The 24,985-nt window shown below is 48.5% G+C and overlaps 1 protein-coding gene across 1 annotated transcript in view; it reads left to right on the top strand.

Moving 5' to 3' along the window:
* Window positions 1-24,985, top strand: part of LOC8051012 — a gene marked incomplete in the record, with an annotated part of 650,797 nt that overhangs the window by 613,022 nt on the left and 12,790 nt on the right. Inside the window, 4 exon segments of the mRNA XM_042289953.1 lie at window positions 17,266-17,574; window positions 19,371-19,759; window positions 23,009-23,180; window positions 24,012-24,141. Coding sequence (XP_042145887.1) covers window positions 17,266-17,574; window positions 19,371-19,759; window positions 23,009-23,180; window positions 24,012-24,141 — 1,000 coding nt within the window.

Genomic DNA, 24,985 nt, shown 5'->3' with positions numbered 1-24,985 from the left:
ATCGAAGTGGTGTTGGAATGACCGTGCTCGACGTGCCAAAGGGGTGCAAAAGAAGCGAAAGCGACGTTTGGCTAGAGATTGAAAAGCTCGCTTTTATGGATGGCAAACAACGCTATTGCATTCCCAGGTGGTTTGCAGCGAGGCAACGCAAAAACAAAACCCCGTTGCCTTTTTATTATTTTTTTTAACTGGAAAGCTTTTCTGTTTGCTATGATAGACGAGAAAAAAAAGAAGAATAAATATTTTACAACAACAAAACTAACTCCGCAGACAAGTCTCTTTCGATCAAAGTCCCCACTTCGCATTCCGCGTGTTTTGAGGGGTATAAAATTAGACGACCATTGGGGACCATGGCGCGCTTTTATCCCCACCTGTTTTTTCCATTTATTTTGTTTTTAGTTTTCTCGGTGGTGCAGAGAATCTTTTGGCCGTGAGCCGATAGCCGTCACTTGTCCGTGACGTCACTCGGTATCTCTTTCGGGCTTTTGGATTTCGCAAACAGCGCGACAACGCCTTAACCTCTTACGTCAACTGAACTTTGGGAAAGCATCTCTTACTCCCATTTAATTTTCTTATTTAATTTTCCGCCTTGTTTGCGAAGTGACGGCAAAATGTGCAAGCGGGGGATGGGGGATTGGAGTTTAGGGGTGTCACGTGTTATTACTGGTTCGAAATTTGGAAAGGTGTCAAGGAAAGGAGACAGCTCGTCTCGAACGGGACGGGCCAAAATGTTGTCACTTTGCCGACGCAAAAAGCGCCCGGCCCCCTGTTTACGTGATAGTGTTTTGTTTTGTTTTCACTTCATATTACTTCATAGGTCCCTCTTTTTGTTCGATTTGTCGGCAATGCTTGTTTACCGCATATTTTTAACCCTCCGTTGGGTGACTAAATTGCGAAAAGGATGTATACATCGTCACCGCTTGTGATTTATCGGCGCCGCAGTCTGTCTCGTAAATCTGCAATCTCGCTCGCTGTCTGAAGTATCATTTATTAAAATTGCAGGAAAAAGAAACTTCAGCTTGTGGACTTGAGACAGTTTTAGTAAATTGCATTCTAACAAACATTTAAAACCAGACCAGAAAGAAAAAAGCCACTTGCCAAAAACGCAAACTTGCTCGACGACTAACAAACACGAGCTGTCTTATTTTTTTTTTAAAGCGAACAACTAACGAACAATACGCCTACCTCACGAAGTCAGCTTTTTCAAAACAGAAGCTTCCACGCAATATCCGGCAGCAACACTTGTTCACCAGTTGCCGGCGCCTGAGTATGAACAAACAGAAGTCGCCAAATCCCGCTTCAAACGCGGAATTTTCTTTTTTTTTTTTTTTTTTTCCCGGCGTCTCAACTTTGCTGTACCAGCATCACGGGACTCTTAGGTTCTCTTGCAGCAGTTCCCGAAATCTCTCACTCCTTTTGTTTTGTCGCCACCATCATTAAAATTGTAATTTCTTTTTTGGCACAAAGGTGCGTACGTTACTGCTCTTCAGAACTAGTATAACCCCCCCCCCCCCCCCCCCCGTCCCCTTGTTCAGTTTTCCCCACCACAGAGGGAGGGGGGTGGGTTATGCTAATGTGCTGCTTCCCCGATTGGCTTGCTGCCACTTCAGTTCAACAGTCCCTCGGAAGTTTCCTTGCCGCTCGCCCGTTGTTGTCCGCAGACACGATAACAAAACTGTGTGCGGTCTCGCCTCAATCAAAACTTCCTGCAGACAGTTTTTGTACGACCAACGCGGCGGGGCCGTCGTGCGAGGAAAGGGCGCGCCTCGTACAGTTTCTGCAGACCGTCTTTTGTATGACGCGTTGGCAGTTTGACCGCGGCTTAGTGGCATGTCGGCGAACACTACATGTATTTCGCTCGCCGCTCTCTTGTGTGACGAAGCCCGTAACGGACGCGCGCGCGGGCATCAGCAGGCGAACAACAGCGATGGCGTCGGCAGTGCTATAACCAGAGCTCCGGAAGCCACAGCTGGAGCCGCGAGCGGCACTGGGGCGTTGGGGCGGCCTCAGCCGCAGAAAATAACCTTCACGACCGTTGACTCGGCCGCGGGGCGTGGGTTGTTCCTGCCTTCCCCCGTTCTCGTTCGGACTGCGGGAGCGCTGCTCGCTCAGAGCACGAGGTCAGGGTCGATCATTGCTGATTCTTCTTCTTCTTCTTCTTTTTTTCCCCGTTTTGCCATAACTTGCGCCACTTCCTGGCGACCTTCACTCTATGAAAGAAATGCATTTGCGTTCACGTTCCCGCGGAGCACGTGCTAAGAAACCGCCGCTAACGAAGGACCTCCTCGGTGAGCAACAGAAGCTCGGAACACAGTTTGACGTAAAGACGATGTGCGCATTCAGTCTGGACGAGCATCGTGTTACCAGCACTGCACAGTCAGTAAACGCCTTATTAGGGGGTACATCATGGCAGTTTGATACACAGCTGGCATTCTCGAGAATAGAGAACCGTGCTTCTCGGCCCGGGATAAATAAACTATGCATCGCGAAAAGCTCAAACACCGCGAGAATGTGACGCTAGCGTTTGGGATTGAACGCGAAAGTTTGGGAACATGACGTTACACGGATCAAAGGAAACCGAAAACCGTCAAAACAAAAAAACAGAAAAAAGAAAATAACCCTGTGGGAGCCTGTAGCATCTATTTCTGTGATAAAAAAAAAAGCTTGTCAGCAATGAAGAAAACAATATTCTCTTTCTCGCCGGCAAGTGTTTCTTTCACAGACAATACTACTTGCGTCCACAGTGTCAGTTCGTGTTTTGACAATATCAGGCTTAACTGGGCGTCGGCCTGTAAAGAAATTTTGTCTTTCTCGATTATCTTTTGATCCAAGTGACGTCAAGGTCTGAAACTTTGACGTTCTAATCCTAACCATTAGCGTCATATTCTCACGGAGTTTGAGCTTTCTGCGATGCGCAGTTTATTTGCCCCGGGCCCAAAAACACGGCTCTCTTTTCTCGGAAACGGCTTGTATACGTCATTTATTTTAGCCTGCTTCGTGATGAAAGTTAAAAGGCCGCAAAATGAACTCCGCCAGCCTAAAGAAAAAAAAAAATGGAGGGCACTTTTTTAGTTTTTACACACATCCAACCTCGTGATTGGTTCTTAGACGATCTTATCGGCCAATGCCGCAGTCTGTTTGGTTGTGGAGTGTTAATGAGACTCCCGGGGCTTGCCGCGTCCTGCAATTTTTATTTAACTATGATGAACTATTGCAGTCGTACTCCACACGCTAAAGTTTTCCTTACAACTTGGACCGTTGTCGCCATACGGGGGAAGACCAACTCTCCCGACCTTTAAACTAATTACATTTTATATGCATTCTGTATTTTGTGAGGCGTCTGGTTATATGTACAACTCTACCCGAAAAATATTTACATTGTTTGCTGATGTTGTTTTCTTTTTATTGCGTATATAAACTACTCATCGCCGAACGTTTAGTATCCGCGCAAGTCTAACGCTAAAAGGCGGACCAGGTGCCAAAGTTTCAAAGCTGACAAGTTATATCTTACTCAAAAGCTAGGAGCGATTTTCTTAAACTTTCGCTGCGAAAATTGGGCTCTTCCTCGGGACGTTTGTGCCATCCAGTGCCACGCGTTCGTGGTCTTTGTCGCCCACCATTTTCGCGGAGAAATTTTCCGTAAATCGCTCGTAACTTTAGAGTAGGATAACAGTGTGTTCCGAAACTTCGGCATCTGGTCCGAAAGCGCTACATTTGGATGGAGACTGTGCGTTCGGAAATTCCCAGTTTATTTTTGCTATTAAACAAAAAAAGAATACAGTAAAGTTTTTTCGGGGACATTTTGTACATTTAACACTGGGATTTGTACCCGCTGTTGTATGTCTGTTTTCTGAACCGACTACAAAAGAAATAGGAACGCGTGCCGCCGCGCTTTTGTTGTTTGCTTTGGAACCGGTTGGAGGGCCAAACAAGGCTGTAAAAACAAATTCAGGAATAACCGAAACGGGTGTCGAAAACACACTCCCGTGGAATCTCGCCCAGGGTGCCGTGGAATGCAAGCTGGAGAAAAATTCGGGGTTCACTTCTCGGCCAGATAACTTCTGCGTGGCACACCGTCTTTGTAGAAGTTGTTTTAATGCATCGCAAATACTTTTTTTTTTTTGCGAAATATTTGTAAAAATGTCGTCTTGACGGTTGTGGTGTCTGCCGCCTCAAACATCGAGTCGTACGTTTTCGTGTTTTACAGTCGTCTCAATTCGAAGGGTAAAACCCGGGTTTTTTTTTATTTGAAAAAAAGAACAACAACAAGAAAGAAAGCGGGGAAAGGTGTGTTTCTATTCGGGTCTATGGGCGTATTTCTACGACAAAAGCAAATTAACAGTAATAAGCGGAGAGACAACTTCCAACTTACGTCCGCTTTAAAGCTGCAGTCCTCTCGCGACGTCAGCACTGTTCTCTTTTAATCTTAACGTCACGAAACAAAAACAAAACAAAAAAAGAATAGAAGGGAATAAATATTTCTCGCCCCAGGAAAACGAAGCATCTCAGAGTCCGGGAGATAAAAAGAAAAAGAGCTCCAATTTCGACCGATGGCATATCCCCCCTCCCCCCCCCCCCCCCCCCACACACACACACACACGCACACACGCACGCACGCACGCACGCTCCCCGCGTTTAGCCTGCGTAGCGGCAAACAGCAAAGCACACAATCGGCCGCTGGCCTATTTTCGTCCTCGACCCCTTCCGTACGCTCCCACGACCCCGTTGAAAGAATCTGTTGCCTCGAAAAACGTTGTTTTTTTTTTTGTTTTTTTTTTTCCGTCGCATCACATCTGTGCCACAGAGACTTTAGCAGTGTACGCTCGCGGGCACGGCAAATGCCGACTGCAAGGGACGTCCGCGGTCACTGACAGGGACGCGCAGGGCGTGCTCCGGGCGTCTTGTTTCGACCCCTAGCCAATCAGAATGCGGTTCATATCAACACTGAAGAAGGACTCGGGAAGCGAGAGAAGTGTCAATATAATAAACCACGTCCTGCAGCTTTTTTTTTTTTTTAAAGCTGTCGGCGTGTACAGAGGGATACACGACACGGCCGGTCCTGTGCGTTTGAACAGAGACAAACCAGGTTGCGGGGAGCCCCAATAAAACAATAAGGAACCAGTTGGAAAGCAGAGAACTTCCTTGTAACTATGCGGGCAGACACTGGGGGAGAGGAGGAAACGAGAGCGCGGATTAGACGTCAGAACGCCGAACTCCGCTGACTCTTCAAACTCGGGAAGACGGCGTTCTTACGTTTCTGCATTTCTGAAGGTGTTAGCGACTTCCAAGTTTTGCAACTTTCGCTATTACAAAAAGGGTGTTTTTTTTTTTCCCCCTTTTCGCGTTCATCTTTACGAGAAACGCGAACTTTAATTTATCTTAGGGTTATCGAACAAGGCGAGATAGTGTGACTACAGTGGTATCCCGAGAGATCGCCCACCTAAAATCGATAGCAAATTGGGCGAAAGTAACGGGTGGGCTAACTTTCGGTGTGCCATAATAATAAAAAGTTGCAGAAATGATAGTTTTAGATTTTGTGACTCTCGAAACTTGTGATCGCAGGAAGGATCGTGATGAACCAAAAACGACTGTCCTTCAATGTGAGCGATGTTCGCTTTTCTCCTGCCGCGGTCAACTGTTACTGAAAAAAAAAAAAATAGCAACTCAAACTAAAATTAGGGCTAGGCTATCTTTTGGGAATGGGGCATTTCTCGGGATATTACGTATTGGTGAGTTTTCACATGACGTCAATCCGACATTCTGCTAGAGTAAGTAATAAAATGTTTTATTCATAAAAAAAAAAAAAAACGTGTAATGAAACTTTTAATTTTTTTTGTTCACTCCTGATTTGACGGTATCATGCGAATTTCCGGACTACCCGCTTTCAGCACGCGCCGGACAGCCCTATAACACAAAATGGCGGACGAAATTACATCGGTGAAAGCACTCCATACCAACTGACAAGATCGTTAGAACGTTAGAAATCCGAGGGTTGAGTTGTCCCGCCTCCAGCGCGAGCTTCCTGCCTTCGACAGTGCTTCGGTGTCTTGAGCACCTCGAGTGCGCTCTCGCAGCCAACGCACGGCGGAAATCATGGAGCACATGTTGTATGCCTGTCGTTCTAAAGAGGATCCCTACCGTACTTATTATACCCGTAACTATAGGGAGTATTCACTGGCGGCCATTGCTGTGTGCGCGAATGCTGAGCGCGTGCTGATGGCGAGCTTCCACAGTTTTTTTGCAACGTGCATTCCGCACCATCAAGAGTGCCGGTCTTAGCAGCCTTTTGATGTGAGCTCCTTCTGAGCATGCGCTCTAAACAGCACCCACAAATATGGCTCCAGTGAATACTCCCTAAAATCCAGTCGTCATTCTTTTTTTTTTTTTTTTACAGTTGTTTAATTGTTAAGGCGGGCTACAAAAGACATTCTGCAAACAGTTTCGACCGCAAGTCACCACAAGATCCGTGCTTCGAATTCCGCATGTCACTGAGTTCAAGAAGAAAACTTGGCATTCGAACCATGGACATTGCGGTGACTTGCGTTTGTAGACTGTCTTTTGTATGATCTATAAGCAGCGCGACCCCGGATTTAATCAGAAATCCACAGACCGCAATGAAAGATGCCAGGCTGCTAATAGCCGTAATAGTCTATATCGTCTAACGTGAGAATGTTCCTAGGGTCTTATGACATATCATTATTTGAACGAAAGGAATATTATCACCGTTGGCGTGCCAGGCTCGGCAGAATGGTTAAAAACCGAAAGCAAGCGCACCCGCCAGTGGGCCACCGTTTATATTCTGTTTATGTGTTGTATTTTCTTTTCGTTTATGTTTTTTTTTTTGCACGTTAGTTTAAGGTTGTTTTACGTAACCTGCAATCAAAATAATTTATCGGACACTCGAGTCCTTTATTGACTGCGTTACGCAAAACGTGGAGCTTTCGGGATACGCGACACAATGTTACGAAAGCACCCGCAGTATTTTTGATTTTGTTTATCGAAATGTATTATCTGATGCCTCCAGTTATATGTATCCCCATCCAAATCCCGCTTTAAAACTAAGGACGACGGCGGAAAAAAAAAAAAAAAAAGAAGTAGGATTTTTAAGAACAGTAGTCGGCCGAATTGGGAAATAATCCTTCCCCGAAAGTGAGGAACGGAGAGGAACGGCTGTAATGGCTCCGAAATTATCGGAGTTAACCGAGCATTAATATAGGGCTGCGCCCGAGTTCACTGCTTCGACGTAATTAATAACCTTCGGGATGCTCGATCTCCTCCATCCGATGCTGGTGTCCGTTCGTGCGAAGGGCCACACACTGCTGGCTCGTTAACGTGTCGTTTCTCGTTTGCCTTTGGGCTCGAAAAATGAGGTGTGACGGTAATGACTCAGCATCGCGTTGAAATTTCGCCGAACAAATGATGCAGACGTGGCATGACGTATATCGAGGTTCGCCGACGCCGGTAGCAGGAATTGTGGGAAATTTGTGCGCGGGCGCAGACTAAGCAACCGGTTGGCGCCTCTGAGGTTGTTGGATTGGATTGGATCTCAACGGATTGAATTGGATCCAAAAATGCTCGTATGGAGGGACGGTGCCCTTACGGACAGTGCCGCGAACTGTGTTTCATATTTGGTAAAGTCGGAATGGAAGACGTGTGACTTTATCTTCTATCCCTGGTGACTTTAAGCCAATAGGAAACGAAATACACATCGTGCTCTAATGCTCATACATTTTCTGCGAAGAAAGAGATGACTTTGCCACTGAAAGTAAGCGATTAGCGGAACGGGAATTTGTTCGCCCGTCAGATACGTGGCCGATATAATGCTACGTTCCGCGTCACGGTTTGAGGGTCAGCCCATTCGCTCACCAATCGGATTTCCACGTTCACATAACTCCGTGACGTCACCACCACCTCCCGCGCCGAAGCCCCGCAATCTGGTCAAGTTTTAAGCCGGGCCGGTGTAGCGTGCGGGGAGAGCCTCTACCGCGCCCGCTCGCCGTTCTCGTAAGCGGCCGACCGTCCGCCGGCCGCCAGGGCCGTTTTGAGTGGGCGTCCACTCTGTCCCCGCAGCGGGGAGTCCCCGTTCGGTCGAACTCGACGACGACGCCGATGCCCGGAACCAGGTCGCCCATCGCCGTGGCGCCGCACCGACGCGCCGGCGTTCGCTAGAGCAGGGCTGCATTCCGATGTCGGACGGGGAGACCGGCCGTCTTTTTCCGGGTGCCCCGGGCTGGAAAAAAAAGGGGCAACGCCACGACCCTGCCTCGATCGCCAGAGAAGAGACACGCCGGCGGCTGTGTCGCCCCCCTTCTCGTCGTTGCGACGCTTTAGGCCCCTGTGTCGAGCGACCTTCCCGCACGCACATCTCGCGGTCGTCTTTTGGGGAGCCACCAACACCACCTGCGAGGCCTTCTTTCTGTGACGTCATTGTTACTGGGTCCCTGACCCGCCCCAAACGGCAAGCAGACTGAAGTTAAATGCATGTTTAGAGCACGAGAACGCAAGGAAGGGCACGCCAATCAAAGGACGACAAGGAGAGCGTGCAGGGAACGCGCGACTGCTCCCCCCCATCTTCACTTACAACGCTCACCACCACCACCATGGCGTCCCAGCCAAGCGCGCCGCCGCCATTCGTTGAGTTCAGGGGGAAACGAAAGCGGGCGGCGCGGGCGCATTTCACAGGTAAACGAATGCTCAAAGAGCAGACGAATTTGCGTTCCGTATACACCCTTGCAAGAAAGGCTCTCGTGCGCTCCCATTTTGAGCGACGCTGGCGCCGCGTAACGTTACTGTTTCGGAACGCGGGCGGAGATATCCACAGAAAATCGTGGCATCAAATATTGTAGGACGGGGCATGTTTAAGGGTTGAAGCTGACTTTATATAAGGATCGCAGCCCCTGTTCCAGCGCGTCGTCATGGAGGCCAGAGCTGCCGCGAGCGCAGCCATCGCTGATGCAGTGGCCATGCGGCTTCTGGCGCATTTTGAGGAGCGCTTTGAGACTTGGATATTTTTTTTTTGTTACTGTATATTATTTAATTGTTCGCGCTCTTTCGCGGTCGAAGACAACTCCTGTATGTTTCATAAATAAATATATATATATATATATTTATTTATTTATTTATGTATTTATTCGCTCAGTTGTGTATGCTTCGGCAAGAAACGCTTGGCAACATTGTACGACAAGCAGCGAACGTTCTGGCTGGAGAGTAGGTCCGCCTCACCTGGGCGCGCTGTTCGAGGTTAAGCCGAGATCCCACTTATTCTGCTTACGATTCTCGCGTCTTGATTCGTTGTTCGGTATGCTGCACTCCCATTAACTAAGTACCTACGGACCCAGGGACATAGGAACCTTTAAGAAGACACACGGAACTCGCCCAGCCGTGCGTTTCTTAAGTTGCAAGGAGCTGCTGTGTTTCGTACGTCGTCACCGGAAGGCCAGTGCGGGGTACAAGTTGAACCCTCGAGTGTTGCGCCTGGCCTTCGGGAGGTGACGTAAAGTAAGCAAGGCACTTCGGCCTTGTTCTCTGGGAGAAGCTGCGGTTTTACGCGTATGAACTGGCCCCAAAGAGCAGGTGATCGAGCATTGCCACAGATTCATGTTTTTTTCTGTTTTTTTTTTTTTCCGCAGGGTTATGACACGTTACATCCAACGTCCCGAATGTACAGACCGCGACAAAGTTACCGCGAACGCGCAAACCTTGATTAGGTTTCTATGTTTTATTTTTCTTCTTCTCTAAAATAAAAATTTGTCATAGAACAAAACAAAAACTTCCGTGTATCGGAATGTTCTCGCATGAGTCCTTCGTATATCCGATAGAATATGTCGTTTGATACTAAGGCGCAAAGCTGCAGTCATGCTTTTCGTACGTATTACAAAAGACGCGGCAGACATCATGATTAATTTATCTGCTTACACGACTCAGGAATGTGCGCTGACTGTCTTCTGTATGATGTATTTTACGTGCGACCGCGGATCGAGAGGACGATTCAAGAGGTCATGTTCGCGCCATGTCGTGCAGTGTACGCTGCTTTGAGATAGTTGGCCCGAACGCTGCATCTTATCTTTACTCGTACAGAATAGATGTTGAACGAGAAACTTCCTTACCTAGAGATGGTCAGCTGGGGTGCTTGGTAGATGGCTTTAAAACAGTAAGTACCAAGCAGACCAGAACTCACGAAAAACGTGTTCCCTAAAACGCACTGTCTATTCTATTGCGTCTCGTAAATTTCTTTCAATATGCTCTCTAGTCTCAGCTTATTCCTCTACACTCGTATTTCTTCCAAAACTGGAAAACACACACACACTCGCACGCACGCGCACGCACGCGCACACACACACACACACAATGGGGATTGTGCTTGTGTTAACAGTGTACCGTTCTTTACTATCGTTTCCTTAGGAGCTCATCCAAAACTACACGATGAAACCCGACAAGTTGCATCAAGGGACATCGTAGTGCGGGAGATGGGCAACGTGATTATCATCAGCGTAGCCTCGATGACATCATCTCAAGCCGTCTATTTTGTGGCGTGATAAATTTTTTTATCGCGTCAGTCCCGAAGACGCTTCCGTCCTCTCCTTTCCAAGTTCAAGAAAGCGAGAAAGAGGGAGAAGAAAAGAGTGAGAAGAGAATATCGGAGTGGCCGGACCAGTTGCTCCGAGCCCGAGCAAGATCCGGTTCCTGGGAACCTAATCGACGGAGGGATGAATGAGCCCGCGCCGCAGAGTTTGTTTAGCAAACAGGCAGGGCTGTTCGCGTGGGTTCCTGTTCTATGCACCGCCCAGTGTTTCGGTGGCAGTGCCTCGTCTTTCATCCGTGTGACGTCACAGCAAGGGCATGATCTCCTGATGCAAGTGGCTTATTTCTAGCTGAGGACGACAACTTTGGTGGTATCTGGAATGAACAATGAAGCTTTTATTGTCATGGGACCGTATGAGATGGGAAAGGGGGGAGGGGGTTGGCCAATGTGAACTTGCATTTAGTTTTACCATATCTAAGTTCGATATAAGTTGTAAGTTTTACTGAATGTACACCACGGAACGAACCATCTCAGCCAATGCAGCGCGATAAATGTACCCGGCGTCGCACCGTGGGCGTAGTTGTCAAGGCTCTAAAATCTATCCGCCTGCGCTCTGAAGAACTCTAGTCCCCACTCAATTTGATGTCCTCTATGAACTCGCATCTCCCGATGTTTGTTTAAGCAGCAAACTGTCATTCTTTCCGGTGAAAGTTAACAACAAATACCGCCGTTATATTTTATACCGAAATTTTCTCAGCGAAGTCACACATGCAGGAACCCTGCCTAGCGAAAATAAGGCCGAAAAGTCCGAGATGTTTACTTTTTTTCCCCGAATACCAGTCTCGGGAGTTCCATATCAAAGGCATGTACAAAGCTTGTATCTTCATTTTTTTTTCCCCGATGAAAAAATAAACCCGAGACTAGTCAGTTGTAACGAGTACTTTATTGGCAGGTGGTCCACACGCGTGACCGTGAATCGCGGTGCTGGTCACAAGACAGTAATTGGCGACGCAATTCTTCGTGAAACTCTCTTTGACGGAGCGCTGAGGTTGACAAAAATTGCGCGGTCGTTTCATGCTCTACTATAGTCGCCAATAGCTTAAGACGTGCCGGGTGTGGCGAGTCTCAGACATCTTATTATCCCTTTCCAGCCAATCAGATTTCCGCATTAGCAGACGAGAACGCCACAGAAGTAATGGCGGAGCAAAAAGTGCCCGGCGTCTCTCCACCTCTCAGTGACTATGCGGAGAGCGAGTCGTCTGTTTCTTACACAGGAGTTGCGATGACGTCAGAACGAAGCCGAGCTCTTATTGGCTGATTAAAAAAAAAATAGGGGGAGGACCTCTATGGTAGATGCTTTGAAGTCTATCCACTATCCTCTTTTTTTTTTTTAATCAGCCAATAAGAGCTAGGCGTCGTTTTGACGTCACCGCAACTCCTGCGTAAAAAGCAGACGACTTGCTCTCCGCGAAGCTAGATCGAGAAAATGAATCGCAGTTTTTTTTGGCCCGCAAGAATAAACTGCGCATCGCAACAAAATTGAAACTTCGTGAGAACGTGACGCTATGCGGTGGTGACGAAATTCGGAAGTTTGAGAACACGACGTTACCGGGATCAAAAGACACGGTGGAAGAAGAAGAAAAAAAAGAAATCTATGAGGCCCACGTCTTCTTGAGCCTAATATTCATCTAGCCAAAACATTAAGTTGTGGGCCACTGTAGCACTAAATAGTGAAAAAAAAAAAAATTGTCCTCGAGAAAGACGATTGTGCTTGATTTCTCTCTGGTCCTTTTTTTTTTTTTTAACAAAATAGATGTTACAGGCGTTTAAAATGTCATTCCTTGGTTTGATGAATAATAGGCATAGGTGGACCTCGGCTCATTGAGAAATTTCTTTTTCTCTCGTATCTTTTGATTCAGGCAACGCCATCTTCTCAAGGTTTCGCATTTTGTCCCCGCCTCTAGCGTCACGTTCTCATGGAATTTGTTTTCTGCGATGCGTAGTTTATTACAGCGGGTCGGAAAAAAAACCCGCTTCATCTTCACATTCTAACCCTGTAGAACCCAAGTCCAACAAACATTAGTTTCAAGAATTCCGGTAATACACAAAACTCTTTTCGTTTATGTTCGAAACTCCAGCTCAAGATATAAATAGACCGATATCACCAGCATCTTTGGTTGCGCCCGGCTGCCGCAATGCATCGAGGGAACTTAGTCTTTCTGCACGCGCCGCACTGGAGCTCTGCGCGTGCAGAGCACGAGGTGGCGTTAACCGTCACGTGCGCTGCCGCCCGCCTCCTCTGTACTAGAGTTGTGGCTGCGTCACGGTTGCGCTGGACGCTTGGTGAGATTAGTCTATTGAGAACTTTTGTTCTTCATTTTATTTTTCAAACAGAGCAGACGCCAAAGACTTTGGGTACAAACATTTTAACGCTACACACTCACACAACACTCACTCTGACACACACACACACACAAGAAAGAAAAGAGCACGTACGATTTACCTTCTTTTTTCTTTATGATTCTAGTTTATTCTGTAAGCTTTTCTTCTTTTACGGTTTCGCAAGATGCGTCTGACCTCATCGTTTAATGCATAACTGTCTCGCTCTATCCAACTTGAGCGAAGGAGAATTCTCTTTCGCTCAATTTGTTTCCCTCGTGTGTTTCATCATTTCTTCTCTCGAGTCTGAAAGAGATGATGACTTATAAAGCGACTTTGCATAAGCACATGTATTTTTATCCGTTAATCTTTATTTTATATTTAAGATAAAAATGAAGGTTATTTTTAGGGTTACTTTACATACTTTGGCCGATAATAATCGTGTGGAAGCATTTAGCTTCGTTTAAGTTTGTCTAAATTTTTGGGACATATTATTTTTATACGTACGCTTATAGTGCAACTTTTGGGGCTGTTGGCGCTTAAAGATAAAGAGCTACCCGAATTCATTCGGCACTCGTGAGTTGGTTTTCATCGTTATGTTGTTGTTTTGTTTAATACATTCAGACTTCGCGTTCCCCTGTACCGTTTTCTTTTCTTTTATTTCTTTTTTTTTGGCTTTTGCTTTTTTGTTTTGAGTTTTCATGAACGGCGGATATCAAAGGAGCCACGTTTGTTCCAAAACTATTCCATGAAGTGGACTTCGATGCTTCCAACATAAGCAAAATGTTTGAAATCCCGTGGTTTTTTATGTAATCTTTTTTTTTATTTGACAACTATGCGTGCGGTCGCTTTCACAAGCGTCTTTCCGTCTGTCTGTTCGTCATATAGATTGGCAGATTAATGTTTCTTCCATCTGTTTGTATCTTCTTAGTCTGTATCAAAACCTCGTCAAATGTAATTCCCTTTTTTTTTTTCTTTTTTTAAGTGAAGTTTTTTGTAGCTCCAGCCATGTCGGCGCTCTTTTGACCGAGATGACGGGGATGGATTTTTGAAAAAAATATCTACAAATACAAAAAAGGTGACAAAGCTAAATATTAAAATCAAATTTTAAAAAATGCAAATGATTCTTAGTTTCAAATATGTGTCTTGTTTTTCGAACAGTGGAAATATTTGAGCACCGAGCCTCGTATTTTTTCATAAAAAACGAGTACTCAGAAGGTTTAATGTGTCAACATCTGCTAGTGCCGCGTATGTATTTTTTTATTTTATTTTCAGTACGTTCAAATATTGATTTGGTGCAGCTTGCCGTTAGCTCTGAAAAGCTGCACTAAGTTGCCCAATGCTGCGGGTTCGCGTATGGACGCGAGGTTGAGAATTATTGTGCGTGGTTTAGAATCTGTCCTTTTTGCGCCGTGAGGTAGCCTACGTCGTGACACCATAAGAACCGCAGGGTAGATGCACACTCCCAAATTTCCATAGACAAAGGACGTCAGCATGCCATTGAGAACGAACGCACCATTTTTCTTTGTCTCAGTTTACTGCTCACAAAGACAAAACTCTACTTCGTGCTCAACCTATTGATGCGCATTGGGCATTGTGCGAATATATTTTTTGTAGACGGAGCTTTTTTTCTTTTTTTGGAAAAATCCACGTAGCAAAAAGTGTGTTCGTGTGTGTATGTTATGGGAGAGAGAAGAGGGGGTGGTGTTGCCCTGTAAAGCGTGCTCTGCCCTTGGCACTGGTGCGATAGGAGAAGCACCTTTGTGTTTGAAAGGGGGTTCAAAGGTTGGCAGGGGTGTAAACACAAAAGCTAGCTGCCTGCACTTAGAAAAATGCATATATATTGGGGTACTTGTATGTTTATACAGCCTGAACTTAGTCTGCCGCAACGGCCGACTTGTGTCTCAGCTGTAGGTGAGAAATTTAGCCAGTGCAGTACAGCCGCTAGGCGGGGTCTTTAAAGTGCATCATGCAGTAGTGATACACGACCGCACGCCGGTGCGATGCTCATCCAGATCGAAACGGGCAGGGGTGGGAATTGAACCCAGGATCCCTGGGCTCTTCAGCGCGATCTTTCGCTACACGTGCTCCGAGCTGGTCTTCGCAAACCCACTCGGCCACCGATCCCCCTGCCTGCACTTCACTGCCTCCTCTATGTGTGTGTCTGTTGATGTAGAGCTACGTCTTTCTCTGCGCTTGGAAAGGGAGTCAAAGCTGGGAGATCAATGTCACGAAAACTTGGTCACGGAAGTGACGTCACGCAGATAACACCGGCCTCCTAACGCGCAGTAGGTAAGCGCAGTAGACCATTCGAGCTCACATTCTCACACTTCACATTCGCACCCTCTTCGAAGGACCTGACGACCTTGACGTCGTCATCGTCCTAGACGTTGTCTTTGACCTTGTCCTCTACGTCGACCTAGAGGCCCTTCCTTAAGATCGCCCTAGAGGTCGTTCTTGACGTCGTTCTAGTAGTCGTCCTTGATGTCGATGTCGTCTTAGACGTCGTCTTTGAGGTTGTCGTAAACGCATGTTACCGTAATTCGTAGCCAACCAGCAGTAGTGGTTTCTGCAGCCATTCCTTGTCTGCTGGCTTGCTCATTTGCTCGCTTCAACGCGATGCGCTTCTGTCTGATTGAATCGGCGATATACGCCTCTCCGGCAGCCGTGATTCGACATTCTTCGCTCATCGCTCTGGACAGCGGCCGGGCTCGCGTCCTTTTGCGGCCCGGGCAGTTCACACGGCTGTCAAGCGCGACTTGGCGAAGTGTTAACTCCCCCCCCCCCCCCCCCCGCTTCCTCCCTACGTGAAATTATTAGGCATAGTACACCTATGCACCGACCAATTTTTTCTTGTGGACATTCATGTGGCATGGTCATTGAAATGGTATACATTTTTGTGGTTCATTATAATACGCTATTTTTATGCCCTCGTTTTTTGTTCCTTGTAGGCTTGACGTGAAAGTGAAAGGAGGTTAAAAAACACCTATAAAAAAAGTCGGTTAAAGTCCTTTCCTCGCGCAATGTATCACATGGTTTGAAACGGTGTCCATTTAAGGAGCACCTGGAATATTTAAACGTGAACGCGCATAATCAAAATCGTTGTCATTCCTGCAGCTTGGCATCGATTCCGCGCTAGAATCGAACACTTGTCATAGTGAAAGTTTAAAGCATGTATTTATTTTGTTAGCAAACGTTCTATCTCTTTTATTTGTGAGAAGGTGCTGTGCCACTGCAAGGGTCGACAAAAGGCAGTTTTATAGCGAACATGGATCATTCGGGGATTGAGTGCTGATTTCTTCGTACCAACACGAAATTCTAGAACGCGACCTTGCTCTAACTAAAATTATAGCTTATCCCAATTTTGACCTTCTTTTTTTTTTTTTTTTTTGTTCAAGAAGCGAAGTAATTTGTTATATGAGACCTCTTTGAACTCGGGCAATGCTCCAACTGTTCTTCAATTGAATACGCCTAGAGACTCGGACCGGCCGTACACGGCGCGAACTCGACGAACATTAAGGCGATAAAAATAACGCCGTCTCCAGCACTGGAGCCTGATGCATCTGCGAAGCGTTCCCTTTGACATTAACGAATAAGGTTGCCAAGGAATCCTGTAGTTTGTTTGTGTTTGTTTTTCGCTTTATTTAGCCTCATTACACGTTGTTCTCGCTTTTTGTGGTTCTTATACTTTTGATTATTACAGTGCCGTTTTCCAGTTTGGCGTCGGGGTGGTGTAACCTTGATTACCTATATAATGACTGTGAATGTACATTGCGCGGCATTGTTAGCGCGAACACTACATCGGCGTTTGCACTTTTTTTTTTCTTCTTTTCTTTTTACTTTTACTTTAAACAGCACACTATTTTATAACTTAAGCCAAAGCCTCATCTAGAATACGGGGTAGTGTTGGGACCGGAGTCGCTCGCGTGAGGCGCGTGGTGTAAATCCGCGACGGGTATGTCGACGCCGGCGCATCGGTACTGAGGCCAGCAGGGTGGTTGTCGGGCACGTGCGGGCTTCGAAGACTTTTTGCTGCCCTGTCGACTGCAGCTCCGCGATTGTTCATGTCTACACGTGCAGTCTCGCGAGCTCCCATTGCCGAGCCGCGCCGGGTTCAAACGCTACCCCGAATTCTAGTACACTGTTCTCACACTGCCCATGCGCGTCATACAAAAAATAAGACAAGGTGTCCGTTGTACCCACGATGACCAAAGCATCTGAGGAAAGGCCTCAAAAACACGTTCGTTTCATACATACGCCTTCTTCGAACGTAACTGCAGACTGTTTCTGCACGACTGTTACGACCGTGTATTCACGGGTGTTCGGCGGGAGCCTAATCGTTCCGCCTTTTCTCCTGCCCCCAGGGTGTACCCCAAGAACTCGTACATGTGGTACCGGAGCGAGCGCAAGCCCGGGCGGCAGGGGTTCCAGGGCAACTACCGGCGCAGCTACCACGGCGGCTGCGGGGACTCCGGCCCGGAGTCGTGTCCGGGCTCCGACCAGGGCTCCGAGGCCACGTCGGAGGAGGCCAGCTCCGAGTCCCCCTCGTCGTCGTGTCCCTCGTCTCCGCTGGCGTACCCGCCGCCCTCCTGGCCTCCCGCCTCGTCGGTCTCCAACGCCGCCGCTAGTCAGACCTCCTTCCACGGGCCGCGGTCCCCCGTCACCCTGCTGCCGTGAGTCCGGACTCCCGTTGTCCCAACGCTCCTTCCTTATACGCCAACGCGCTGTTTACAAACGTGTTTGCACACACCAGGCGACAGCGCGTGCGCGGAAACCAGATTCACGTGAGGTGCAGCGTCTGCGCGTGCACGGTGTCGATAGCAGCGCCACCGCCGCGGTGTGACATCAGAGCCCCGCGGTACTGCCGCCTGGTGAAAATTTTCGAAACCCAGACTGAGGATACTTCGACTTTTTCTGTCTGCTGGTGCAAGCCCGTGCAACGCCAAGCTTCTAGACACTCTGTAAATTAAAACAATCGCGTGGGTAGCACGTGCACTACCAGAGTGAGGAACAGAAGCGCCCCCAGCAAGCTTCTTTCACAGCTTTGTTTGCCTACTTTGCCTCATGTTACGAGAGCCTATACGACTGCTTACGGTGAGAGTCACCGTGACATCGTGCTTCGTACATAGCGTGACAACCAATTCAAGGAGTAGCTCTCCTCGCGCCATGCAAAGCACGAATGTCCCGGAAAGTCATGACGGAAAGTAAAAAAAAAAAAAAAAAAAACGCAAGAAAACGTTCTCGTGTAAACGGGCCTGAACGTTGTTTTTATTGACGCGTCCGCCATTTTGTTTTTATGAGCTGTCCGGCGCGTGCTGAAGGCGAGCATTCCAAGGATTCACACGACGCCCTCAAACGCCTATAGTTTACAAAAACGTATGTCTTATCAGGCTGACATCTAACGACGAAATGACGCACTTACCTCACGTGAAAACACCCCGTGTGGACACTTTTTAGAGCGTATGCTTCAGAGCCAACGTTGCTATATTAGCCGGGTTGTAGAAGGGAACTCTTTTGGTTGGCTCTGATGGCTCGTAGCGTCTGGCGTGGTCCATCACACACACACACATATTTATATATATATATATCGCAGATGGATACGACTTACATCTTTCTGAATCAATGGGCGGCTCATTCCATATGTTCGTGTGTTTGATTTTAGCATTATACTTAAGTTAAATTTAAAAATCTAAAAAAAAAAATAGCGCGAAGGACAAGGACAGCAGAAGGCTGGACAGGACAAGCCCCTGTCCGGTCAAGTCTTCTACTCGTCCTTATCCTTTGCGCTAATATTTTTTATGATTATTTTTTTTACAATTTGTTTTTAAAGGCGAGTGCCGTTTTCGCATATATTTATTAGTGTCGGTGGACGTTATACGAGGAGATAGTCGTCGTGGTAAGTTGGCTCGTGAACTAAAACTGGTTATTTAACTTTTTAATGATTGGTTTCTAGGGGCCATGTTGCAATTGCAGCATTGACCGCAATTACTACTAGGGGCCAGAGCGATCGAAATAATTTGCGAAAAATGTAACAGCTCCGAAGATAATAATTGATAGCTTTCCACGTTTTTAGCCCGAATTAAAAATTGCGCGCGAAAAGAGCTCCGCAAGCCCTGCCCACAATGACGCTTAGAAGAAAGACGTAGTCGTTTCAGTTACGTGGTGACTCGTGTCGTCGGCGCACCCACCAAGGACACGCATGCCAAGATAGTGACGACACGATTCAAACGACTACATCACTCTTCCAAGCGTCATTGTGGGCGGGGCTTCGGCGCTCCCTTAAAGCGCAATTTTTGATCAAGCTAAAAAAAAAACTTGAAGATAAATCAATTAGTATCTAAAAAACTATAGCATTTTCGCAATCTATTTATGACTTTAGAGTGCTATAATACAGGAGGTATGCAGGGCGAGTATGTACAAGCTTAACCCTCTTTTCTTTTTCTTCTTTTTTTCACGCTACCTTTTACAGCGTACCGGTGACGAGCTGCGAGTCGGACGCTCTAAACAACAACAACTCGAGCACGGTCAACCACAACAACAACACGCTCCTCACAACCGGCAGCGTCGTCCCCAGCAGCCCCGCCGCAAGTCTGACGGCGGGCAGCGGAGACCAGTCTTCGTCGTCAACGTCGTGCAACGGGTGCTGCGAGTCGTCGGCGACGTCGTCTCCGGCGGCGTCTCGGTCGACCAACACCGCGGCGACGCAGACGAGCCCCGACGAGGCCGCCGCGTCCCCGCTGCTGGGCCAGCAGCGGCGTAAGAGCATCGCCAAGAGTCGAGAGGAGCTCGAGTGCGAGAGGCTCTCGCACGACTTCGCGTCCAGGTTCGGCGGCGATGCCACGCTGCGCTCGCTCCTCGGTGAGTTCAGGTGGCCGAGCACGGTGAACGAATGATAGTCACCGGCAGAGTGAGAACGGCAGAGCATGCTTTTTGGGTATGCACGCCGTGCCTTCCACCGTGCTTTTGCTGCGCGAGCGCGCTCGAGGTGCACGGGACGTCCGAGTGTGGTCGAAGGTAGGCACCTCGCGATGGAGGCGGGACAGTTGAAGCCCCTCCCCGCCGCTCACACTCTGTCTGTGACTACAGATTGTTTTGAAGGGAAAGTGAGTAAATCTGAGTTAGGAGCGGACTTCTGCAGCTTGGCGTTCCGTGAGTTGAGTTATCGCAACGAGCTTCGGCAGAAGCAAACGTAGATCGCATTGATTTTGAGAAATAAGTGCAGCGTCTGTCGCAGGCCATGCAGCGAGCCGAACAAGGGTCATCGGACCCTTGTTCGGCCGATGATGGTCATCTGACCGACATCGGCGGTGTCAGATGACACCGCCGATGACGTAGCTTTTGCTAACTTCGCTTTCGCGCTCTCCAGCGCTTGGCGCGCAGCAATGGGCGGTGCCTTTAATTGGTCATTACAACGCTCCTACTAATAACGTCGAAAGAACACTTAAGACGCAAACATTGTAAGATGCTGACATCGAAATTCTGTTTTTATTTTTCAATCGGGGACCCCTTTCGGCTTTCGTTTAGGGAGAAAAAAGTTCTGTCCGAGACCCTCGGTGGTTATTTTGGCCAACGCTCAAATCTACGGCTGTCGAATGTCGTCGCCGCCACTGCGTGTGCTCCCCAAGAATACAACCGCGCACGCGCCAACAGGAGCCCGTACATTCGTCTGCGAAGCGATTCTAAGCGGAGGTCGTCTGCTTCTTGTGCAGGAGTTGCGGTGACGTCAGAAGGACGCCGAGCGCTGATTGGCTTTGATTGCAAGGATAGAGCGTAGACCTCAATGCTAGCCTTGAGGTCTACCCACTATTGTTTTTCAATCAGCCAATAAGAGCTCGGCGTACTGGCATAATATCAACTGCGCAGGAAGCAGACGACTTGCTCTCCTCATTAGCGCCGAAATGTTTCAGTGGCGCTTTCTTGTGGTTTCCTTTCGTGACGTTACGACCAGGATTTGCCTCGCCATGATATGCAGGATTTTCCTCTATCCCGCCGTGATTGTCGACATTTGCGTCGCCATGAACCAGCGATTGGGCGGACATTATCAAAATACAGGAAGCAATGGTTTGGCCGATCGGGAACTTCGACCACAGCGATGCTTGTGGATGCGGACGTCGCTAATAGTCCCTGGCAACTTAACAAAAGTTGTTAAGTTGCCAAACACTCGAAAGTCACGTGCTTATTGTTAAAAGGTCTGAAACAGTGTACGATAGCGGAGCAATGGCGACACCGCAGGATGTCAGATTCTAAACCTACATGATCTAGAAATGATGTGTTACTAGCAGTGTTTCTATGGGGTCCCTTTCGAAAGGGATCTGTGTAGCCGCAAAAGGAGATGAACGAGCCAGTTAGAGTGCAAAAACCTCGGCTTCGAAACCTCGTGGCCCCGCCCCGCAGTTCTTAGCCTCCCGACGTCTAATATCGGCGTCTATCAGCGCGGTCTCCTTCGCTATCCAGCACTTCCGAAATCGCCGCTGAGCCCGCGGGCCCGGTCCCTTCTTCCCGTCCTCCGAAGCTTATTCAATTCCGATAAGGCGTCCTGCATTCTCCTTTCTTCTATATATTATTCAACGGAGCTCCCCTTCTCGGTGGGCCGACCTTCGGCACCAACACCAAAAAGGAAGGGATGCCGAAAAAATAAAGGAATAAAAACATGCGCACGTAACGCCCAAAACGACCAACGAATGGAGTAAGGGAAGAGATGGGCGGGGGGGGGGGGGGGGGGGGGGGACGTCCGCTTTCTTTGGCGGCGTGGTGACGACCGAGCGAGCGCTCTCGCGCGAGCGATGCGTGATCGAACACGCATCGATTGCGGGGGGTTCTTTGTTTTTCTTATCCGAGCGATTTTTTTTTATTCACTCGTCTGTATCGGTGAGAAGGTTGGCGCCGAAGTATCTCGGCATCGCGGCGGCAGCCCTGTCCCCTCTCCGAGCGTCTCTTTGAACACGCGTGGAGTTCGAAAAAAATTAATAAATAAGCGAGTCCCGCGGAATCGTAGACATCATCTTCGTTGTGGGGTTGGTCCCCTTCCTCGTAATCCAGTATCCACAAACACACGACGCACCACTTTTCTCTTCCTTTTAAAGCGCAGCTCTTAGGCGCCCGTTTCCGGCTTGAGCGGCGTTGCCGTCGCCGTCGGCGTCGACATCGCCGTCGGCGTAACCGCGCGGTGCATTATGGGACGCGTGACGTCACTGATGACGTCATCAGTGACGTAACTGATGACGACATCGTCATCGTCACTGATTACGTCATCAGTGACGTCACTGATGACATCATCGGCATTCGCATCGTCGTCGTCACTAATGACGATGACGCCATCGTCACGTGACCCCCATGAGATCACGTGACCCCGTTGACGTCACATGACCCCCGTGAGGTCACGTGACCCTCGTGAGGCGACGGCGATGTCGCTCGGAGGGAAAAGTAGCAGACTGGATGAGCACGTGACGAGGAGGGAGGAGGGGTATACCTTCCCCTCAGTATCTTTCCCTCCTCCTCCTCAAGAGCTACGCTCTAATTCGGCGTTACAGGAAGTTGTAAATGGCTTTCATTTTTTTTTTCACTCTGTGCAGAGTTTATTGCAGCTAAAAATAACTGCTCAGTATTAAAGTCACAGAACGCTCAATGCGCCGAGGTACACGCCGCGACACTTTTGGCGCGAACGAATCGTCGCCAGTTTTTGTTTTCTGTTTTTTCTTAGTGTTGAAGGACTGTCATCAGAACTACTGTAGTGGTGGTGAGTGCTCAGGGGAAGCACCAACCTAAGTGGTAAATTTGGATGCCCGCCATTATTCTTTCGAAGTAAAACGCGAAAAAGCGTCGAGGACGTTATAATGCGTTCGCCCTGAGAGTGCCGCGCGCAATATACATAAGACATTGCAATTTTTTTTGTGATTTTGAGAAACGCTGTTAATTGTCGCACTCATTTGGTGCCGTTAAGAAATGAGCGCGTTCTTCGGAGTACTGACGTTAATTCTCTCTGGGATTTCGGGGACGGAGCCTCAACAGTGTTTGTTACTCACGATCATTCATCATTCCCTCGTCGACCTTAGTGCTGAGACTACATCTCACTCTTTGTTTGTTTCTTTTTTGGGTACGGCGGCGCAGTGCCCTCCCCGAACCAGAAGACGACGTCGGACTACTTGGAAGGACTGCTGGACCTGGATGCCTGCGGCCAGAACGGCCACCTGGAGCTGGTGGCCGGTTCGCCGCCGACGCCGCCCGCTCCGTCGCTCGCCCCCGCATATCAGCATGCCCCGACGGGTAGCATCACACTCAGGTGCATACCGCTTCACCTGTATCCGGTGTTTCTACAAATACTTTTAAAACATTTCTACAAATAGGGCGATTGTGAAAAGATAATTCTACGAGCTTGATCATGCTGACAAAGACTGGTAAGGACAGAATGTGCCTTAAGCCCTCCGGAAAAAGAAGAGAATTAAGGGCATCCGAATGAGATAAGAACGAAGAATCGCTCTCATTTCTGACACACGCTGTTAGATGGCGCAGCCATGATGGGAAGGACCCTAAAGCGCGCGACCGCGAAGCGCGCGACCGCACGTTCGCGCGTCGAGCGGTCGCTTTTGCATGGTCGGGCCCCCGGCCCAGGATAGCTCATTCGTCCAAGCACTTGGCTCATAATTTGAGGGTGGTCAGTTCGAATCTTGCCGGGGGAGTGAAGGCTTTAAGCGCCGAACATTATTGAGCCCCCTGGAAATCGGCTGATAAAATACAGTCTTTGTTCAAAAAACAAAACTTCTTGAGAACAAACTGCCAGCCACGGAGGACGTCAAATATAAGAAAGCACAAAAAAAAACTAATTAGCAAATTTATTGCTTAAAACGTACAATTTAACTTTAAATTTGAGAAAACAAATATATGTTTTTAATAAGAAACTTGCTGAGCGTCATCGAAAACCCCCTAAATCGAAGTTTCTTGCAGGAAGCGGAAGGCTGGCGACCTGAACACGCGGGTGATTTTGTTACCATGCGCGTTCTCGCGTCGCCAGCCTTCCGCCCTTGTTTGCGTGGCCAGGCCTCCGCCATTGGACGTAGAAGCAGGATGACGTAGAGTAATGGCGGTCGTGCCCACGGGCGAAATGTCTGTGCAGAGACGAGAACCTGCCCCCAAACAGTGCGTACTTCACGACGTCCGAGCCCAAGGCCAGGTTCCTGACCAGGTTCGGACCGGACATCGGAAAGCAGGAGTGGGCCTCCGACTGCGAACTCGCCGCCCGGAAGGTGAGACGACGCCCTGCGTGTAACCGGAGTGACGTCGTGACTTCTTGTAAAAGGGTAACGGTAGTAAAGGCCTGTCCTCGCGGTGCCCAATTTCATTCGTGCAAGACATTCAGTCACGCTGCCGGGCACGAAAAAGCACTAGTTTCAAATGACGTCAGTCAGCCGTCGAACGCTAACGGAGGTGCCCCCACGACATCGTTTCCCCCTTTTTAGTTTTCGGGAAGTTTTTGGACGGACAGTAACCCTTAGAGGCTCTTGTGATTGACAACCTGAAGAAAAAAAACTAAACAGACACTTAAGACTGCTAACGTGTCGGAATGCGAAAGCATTTGTATACGTAGCATATTCCTACAACCTGTGCGCCGCGCTGAGCTCGGCCGTGCAGCTCCTCCGGAGTCTGCCCGGGCGGGCTCTGCCGGCTCTGCGGTCGGCCGCCTCCCTCTTACCGGCGACCGGGCCGCTGCGCCGCCATGGAGAGGGCCTCTCTATGGGGTGGCGTTTCTTGGAACTACGCCGCGCGCCAGCCGATGGGGTGGCTGCTACAGACTATAGCCTTGGTTCCATGGGAGAGGGGAATTTAGGTGCCGTTTGGCGCGGCTTCAAAAGCTGATAACGCCGCTTGCTCCGTGGGACCCCCCAGTTAATGCTTTCACATTAAAATAAGGTGTGATTGGTCGCGTCCTTTGGCCTACGCCATGAGCTTATTCCAAGGATGCAAGCGGACGCCCGCTCTCCCCTCCTTTAAAACTCATTTGAAAAGGAAATGGAAGCAAAGAAAGAATTACACTCGCTTCCACTAAAGGTCGTGAACGGTACAACACGTGGTGAATCGTGTCCTGTGTGG

This window comes from Ixodes scapularis, unplaced genomic scaffold (assembly GCF_016920785.2).
Source record: "Ixodes scapularis isolate PalLabHiFi unplaced genomic scaffold, ASM1692078v2 PGA_scaffold13__105_contigs__length_92229423, whole genome shotgun sequence".
NCBI lineage: Eukaryota > Metazoa > Arthropoda > Arachnida > Ixodida > Ixodidae > Ixodes > Ixodes scapularis.
This window is presented reverse-complemented; position numbering and strand designations above follow the sequence as displayed.